Here is a 6,268-nt window from a genome sequence, read left to right as displayed (position 1 = left end):
ATTAGTTCTTGCCTGTTATTATTATTATTATTATTATTATTATTATTATCATTATTATTATTATTATTAGTGTTAATGTTCTGAAGCTTAATTACGGAATATAAAATCAGAAGTAATGTAGGCCAAGTTATTTAATCTCCCTCTGTGTGTTAAGGTTTATGGGTTATTCCGGTCATTCCTCTCTCCTATTAGTGTTAGCATTAGTATCATTAGCTAGTATTGATGTCCTGAAGATTATATTTACTTTTGCCCTTGAGCTGCTTCCTTTATGTAACAAAAAAGATATCTACATCATCCTTATCCAGGTAAGAAATCGTGCCAGCAGGTGAGCTAGGGAAGGTTGGCTCCATGGCTGGCCGGGCTAAATTTGTTCACTGAGAAACTACTGCAGCGTACGAGGAAATTGCGTGTTTGCTGAAGTTTACGCTGGGGGCTATATTTGCATCTCTCTCTCTCTCTTTCTCTCTCTCTCTGTGTATATGTATGTGTGTGTGTGTGTGTGTGTGTGTGTAGATATATTACCTGTTCGTGAGGTTTATAACTCTCTCTCTCTCTCTCTCTCTCTCTCTCTCTTTCTGTATATATGTGTGTGTGTGTGTGTGTGTGTGTGTGTGTAGTTACCTGTACGTGAGGATTATAACTCTCTCTCTCTTACTGTGGTCTATAATCTCTCTCTCTCTCTCTCTCTCTCTCTCTCTCTCTCTCTCTCTCTCTCTCTCTCTCTCTCTCTCTCTCTCTCTCTCTCTCTCTCTCTCTCTCTCTCTCTTACTGTGGTCTATAATCTCTCTCTCTCTCTCTCTCTCTCTCTCTCTCTCTCTCTCGGTATTGCATCATTTGTTGTGCGATAAATAGGTGACCACTTCGTGAGGTCATGACACCTGTATTCCCGCCCTGCTACTGAAGGCACACAGTCCGCCGTGCAGGCCTTGACGAGGGGCTGCATCGGAGGCTGGGGAAGGAATAAAACCCTCAAAATATTAGTAAAGACACAGGAGAATCTCGCGGGCACGTTGGCAGGCCTGACGCGGGGAGTAGTCTGCTATGGGGAGTGCTGGGAGGAGGACGTGTTGACGGCCGGCCTGTGACACTTTGGAGCCGTGTGTGTGCATGTGTGCGTCGCCATGCAGGACAAAACCGGTGCGAGTGACACGCCGCAGTTCCACCATGCCTACGAGTCCCCCAGCGAGGAGGAGGAGCGCCTGGGGGCACTCTTCAACCAGCTGGACTCCAATGGGGACGGCAGGATTGACGCGCGGGACCTTTCCGAAGGCCTCAAGAGACTCAGCCTGCCGCAGGTCCCCGGCGGGGCGGAGGTGGGTACCCAGGGGCCACCGGGGGCAGGGGACCACCGGGAGCAGGGAACCACCGGGGGCAGGGGACCACCGGGAGCAGGGGACCACCGGGGGCAGGGGACCACCGGGGGCAGGGGACCACCGGGGGCAGGGGACCACCGGGAGCAGGGGACCACCGGGGGCAGGGGACCACCGGGAGCAGGGGACCACCGGGGGCAGGGGACCACCGGGAGCAGGGGACCACCGGGGGCAGGGGACCACCGGGGGCAGGGGATCACCGGGGGCAGGGGACCACCGGGAGCAGGGGACCACCGGGGGCAGGGGATCACCGGGGGCAGGGGACCACCGGGGGCAGGGGACCACCGGGAGCAGGGGACCACCGGGGGCAGGGGACCACCGGGGGCAGGGGACCACCGGGAGCAGGGGACCACCGGGGGCAGGGGACCACTGGGAGCAGGGGACCACTGGGAGCAGGGGACCACCGGGGGCAGGGGACCACCGGGGGCAGAGGACCATGGAAGGACAGGGGGACACTTGGGTGGTAGGGGTAGTGTTTTGTATATTGCTTATTGTGTTTGTATTTCCCAGAGATTAAAGTTCATGTTCCCTCCTTTTGCTTAAGTGATGGACAGGCTGCTACATTACTGGGGTGTGTGTTGAGGAGTTTCTTGAGATACTGAGTCTTATTCTTAGTTTTTAGTCCATCTCCTGTTCTTGGGGTCGGGCTTATGACGATCCTCCTCCATCCTGCTCTCAGTCCAGTGCTAATCCTTCCTCTATTTCTGACATTTCCAAGTCTTAAGATACAGAGTGAAGTGTTTTATTAAGTATGTACAATCGTGGGACACAAGTGATGACACACTGTCCACTGAGCTGGATATTCCCTCCCAAGGTGCAGGACTTTACATTTTTCTTCACTGAATTGTAACAGCCACTTTTTGCTCCACTCCTGTAGCTTGGTGATGTCTTCTTGTAGGAAATCCACAGTTAGGGGGTTAATGAGCTAGATTGTGGAGGCTGCCTGTATGTCTGGATAACCCTTTGTCTGTGATTCATGTACTATATGTCCATAATCAGCATCCATCCATGTCTATGCATCAAATGTTTTAAGGCTTAACTTATCTGACGAATTTTTGATAAGATGGTGATAAGGGGAAGGGAGGTGTTGTAATTCTTGCCATAATGATAGCTGTGGATGACATAGGACAAGCGATGCCAGGCTGTCCTACTCGGCCTCTCATATTTACTGATTTCCAACCCCAAAACTGTTTCCTCTGCCCTAATTACTAGATCATTTATAGTTATCGCTGAAATGGTTAACCCCTTGACTGCGGATTTCCTACAAGAAGACATCACCAAGCTACAGGAATGGAACAAAAAGTAGCTGCTACAATTCAGTAAAGAAAAATGTAAAGTCCTGCACCTTGGGAGGGGATATCCAGCATATCAATACCAAATGGGAAACACTCCACTATTCACCACAGAGGCAGAGAATGACCTGGGATTATATGTTACCAGGTTACCAGTGAAAACCAAATCCGTGCGAATCGCAGCGGACGGGTTAATTAGTGATGTCTTCTTGTAATAATTATGGGTCAGAAACTGGTAAATACGAAGCTCTGAGTACGATAATCTGGTAGCGTTGGATAGGACCAGTGAACGCCTCAGGTCCTTTTCCACACGTTCGATATTTTACTGAGGTGAATCACGAACAAATTGATGCCATGCCCAAGGTCCATATTTTTAAGCATCTCAGGCTCCCATTATGACTTTTTCCCAAGGCCACAGGGAAGATTAACTGGGTTTTCATGGGTGATTTTCCTGTTCAAGATGCAGAAGTCATGTTAAACTATCACTAGGATCACAAAACGGTCCATGAAAATCCCAGCAACTTCTAATAGAGGCTTTTCTAATAGGCAAAGTGAGGCACAGATACATATAAAAATAATGACTTAGGTCCCTTGTGTCCTGTCTGTGCCCATCACTCACACGTTCCTCCTCCCCTGACAGCTGCTGATCCAGAGGGCAGATGTCAACGAGAGCAACGACCTGACCCTCGCCGAGTTTGTCAACTATGTCCATGAGCACGAGAAGAGGTTGCTGCTGGTCTTCCACACGCTGGATGCCAACAGTGATGGTAGGCAGCCCTTCTGTCTCTCCCACCACCACCTCCTTCACCACACGCATATACAGTCTCTTTCTCTATGTCTCTCTCTATGTAATAATAGTGAGTGTGTAAAATTTCATATGTGTAGGTAAGTCTTGCTGTTTCTTTGTGGTTCTCTCTTTCTGCCTCTGAGGACAGGCAGTAGGTCCTCAGCAGTAGTCAAGGTGTTCTTCAGAGGCATGGAGCTGGGCAAGGTCTGACCCATTGCTGACACAACTACGTATAACAGTGTGTTAGGTTAGTTTAACATTGCCACCTTCTAAAGAAACTGCCTAAGGCATTTTTTCTACTCTTTGGAAATTGAAAAACACTGTCATTTTTAAAATCAGCAAGCAGGTAAACCAGTTAAGGAATTTTATAACATTCACACTCTAGAATGATGAAAAATGGGTGTCTCATGATGAAAAATTGATTTATCCCCAAATCTAGAAATCTCTGCAAAATAAGGTTGATGGGGGTGTTTGTAAGGGTGATGATATCATGTCTCTATTACTCATCTCTGTTCTGTCATGCAACCCAAGCTGAGTTAAGCCAAACCAGCTGTATCTTGTTTTAATATTTCTGCATCAGGGTTTACATCCTATGTCCGGTATAGGTTGCAAAACTTTTTAGATGGATTGCTGAAGAGTCTTGCCTGGTTCTTGCTGCTTTGCATATTTCATCATGTATAAGTTATGTGTATTAAATAAGCGAGGGCTTACTTCATTACTTCTTGTGCTTCTCCAAGTCAGTTCAAGTGAAGTTATTGTATACAGAGAATTTTGTGATGCTTGGCAGATTAGTTGAATTAATTTTCAAATTCAACAATAGCTTACGGTGCACGAGAGGGTTAATGTAAAAATTAATCAGAATTGCTGGTCAACACTGGAGCTGCCTTGCTTGGCTGTGCACAAGCTTTTTCCTTGAATTTTCATATTTTGGATTTTCAGCTAATTCAGACAGGGCCTCCCCCTCAGTTAGTCTGATTTATGGAGGGTTTACTGTGCACATTTAGGAACACCTCCCTATTAATCAAACCTCAAGTTACTTATACGATTGTTTCACCTCACAATTGTTTTTCTAAGAATGTAACCCAGTCGTTAACTATTGGATACATATAAGAGGACAGTAAATGGCTCCTTCCACCCGCCTCCCCACCAACAGCCTTTTGTATGTATATTGTCGTAGTGGTCTAGAGTATAGTTGCTATTCTGACCCACTTCTCCTGCAGGCCGCGTTGATGAGAAGGAGTTGAGGTCGTCCTTCAAGCGGCTCGGCGTCAACATTGGCAATGACGAAGCCAAGCGACTCCTGCAACGGTGAGTGTTGCCTCCCACGCTTGTTCTGGGTGGTGGCTAGAACACACACACACACACACACACACACACACAAAAGAATAAAAATTTAATGAACCACAAGATGACAAGAGGAATATCCAAATGGAGGAAGTAATAGTAAATAAAGAAGAGATATATAAAATAATGGAGGAGCTGGAAGATAAGAAAGCAATGGGACTGGATGGAGTTTCAGGTCGTATTTTGAAAGAATGCAGAATCAACTTATCGGACCGGTATATGATATCATAAGTGCTCAATATCAACTGGTAAAGTACCAAAGGAATGGCGAAGGGCTCCGGTGGTCCCTATATATAAAAGCGGGAAAAAGGAAAAACCTCTGAACTATAGACCAGTATCGTTGACCAGCTTAGTTTGCAAAATATGTGAAAAAGTGATAAAGAAACAGTGGACAAAATTTCTAGAACACGATATAATTACAGAAAAACAGTATGGCTTTAGACAAGGCCGTTCATGTGTAACAAACTTATTAAGCTTTTACTCGAGAGTGATGGACATAACACAGGAGAGGGATGGATGGGTAGACTGCGTGTACTTGGACTTGAAGAAGGTTTTCGACAAAGTTCCACATAAAAAACTATTATGGAAGCTGGAAAATAGAGAATGATTGAAAGGGAAAACGAAAGACTGAATGAAGAGTTACTTAAAGGGAAGAGAAATGAGAACAGTGGTAAAGGACATGAAATCGGAATGGAGAAATGTAGATAGCGGGGTGCCTCAAGGATCGGCACTGGCACCAATATTTTTCCTAGTGTACATAATTGATATGCCAGAGAAAGTAAATAGTTACATGGGCTTGTTTGTAGACGATGCAAAATTGCTGAGACAAATAAGAAATAGTAAAGACTGTGAAATTTTGCAAGAGGACCTAAATAAGATTTGGGATTGGAGTTTAATGTGAAGAAATGTCATGTAATGGAAATGGGTAAAAGTTTAGGGAGACCAAAGTGGACATATAAAATGGGAGATGGAGAAATATGAAAAGTTCAAGAAGAGAGAGATCTGGGAGTGACAGTACAAGATAATTAACAGTCTGAGAGTCATGTAAATAGGATATTCGGAGATACATATAGAATAGTAAGAAATATAGAAATAGCATTCCACTACATGGATAAAGATATGATGAAAAAGATGATATTACCACTATGATTAGACTAAAGTTGGAACATATGGAAACTGTGTGGTCTCCCCATAAGAAGAAACACATGAAAAAACTAGAAAGAATACAAAGGATGGCAATGAAGATGGTTCCAGAACTGGAGGAATTGTCGTATGAAGAAAGGTTGAAGGAAGATGGTACCGGAACTTCGAGATTGGACTTATGAGGAGAGACTCAATAGCATGGGGCTCACAACCCTGAAGAGAAAGAGGAGATCTGATAGCGGTGTACAGGGTGGTGAACGGAGTGGAGCATTTGGACAGAGAGCAGCTGTGTGTGTGGAACGAGAGAGAAACAAGAGGACATGGAAAGAAGT

At 45.4% G+C, this 6,268-nt stretch overlaps 1 protein-coding gene across 3 annotated transcripts in view; it reads left to right on the top strand.

Moving 5' to 3' along the window:
• Nucleotides 1-974: 974 nt before the first annotated feature.
• Nucleotides 975-6,268, top strand: part of LOC127005941 (calcium-binding mitochondrial carrier protein SCaMC-3-like) — a 43,985-nt gene continuing 38,691 nt past the window's right edge. Inside the window, exons 1-3 of one of the 3 annotated variants that reach the window (XM_050875385.1) lie at nt 975-1,313; nt 3,303-3,429; nt 4,670-4,757. In XM_050875385.1, coding sequence (XP_050731342.1) covers nt 1,122-1,313; nt 3,303-3,429; nt 4,670-4,757 — 407 coding nt within the window. In that variant the 5' untranslated portion in view covers nt 975-1,121. The remainder of the gene's footprint in view (nt 1,314-3,302; nt 3,430-4,669; nt 4,758-6,268) is intronic. The other 2 variants (XM_050875382.1, XM_050875383.1) reach the window with 2 other exon arrangements.

Source organism: Eriocheir sinensis, chromosome 31, assembly GCF_024679095.1.
Source record: "Eriocheir sinensis breed Jianghai 21 chromosome 31, ASM2467909v1, whole genome shotgun sequence".
In the NCBI taxonomy this organism is placed as follows: domain Eukaryota; kingdom Metazoa; phylum Arthropoda; class Malacostraca; order Decapoda; family Varunidae; genus Eriocheir; species Eriocheir sinensis.
The sequence above is the reverse complement of the archived record's forward strand: the minus strand, read 5'-3'. Positions and strand labels throughout refer to the sequence as shown.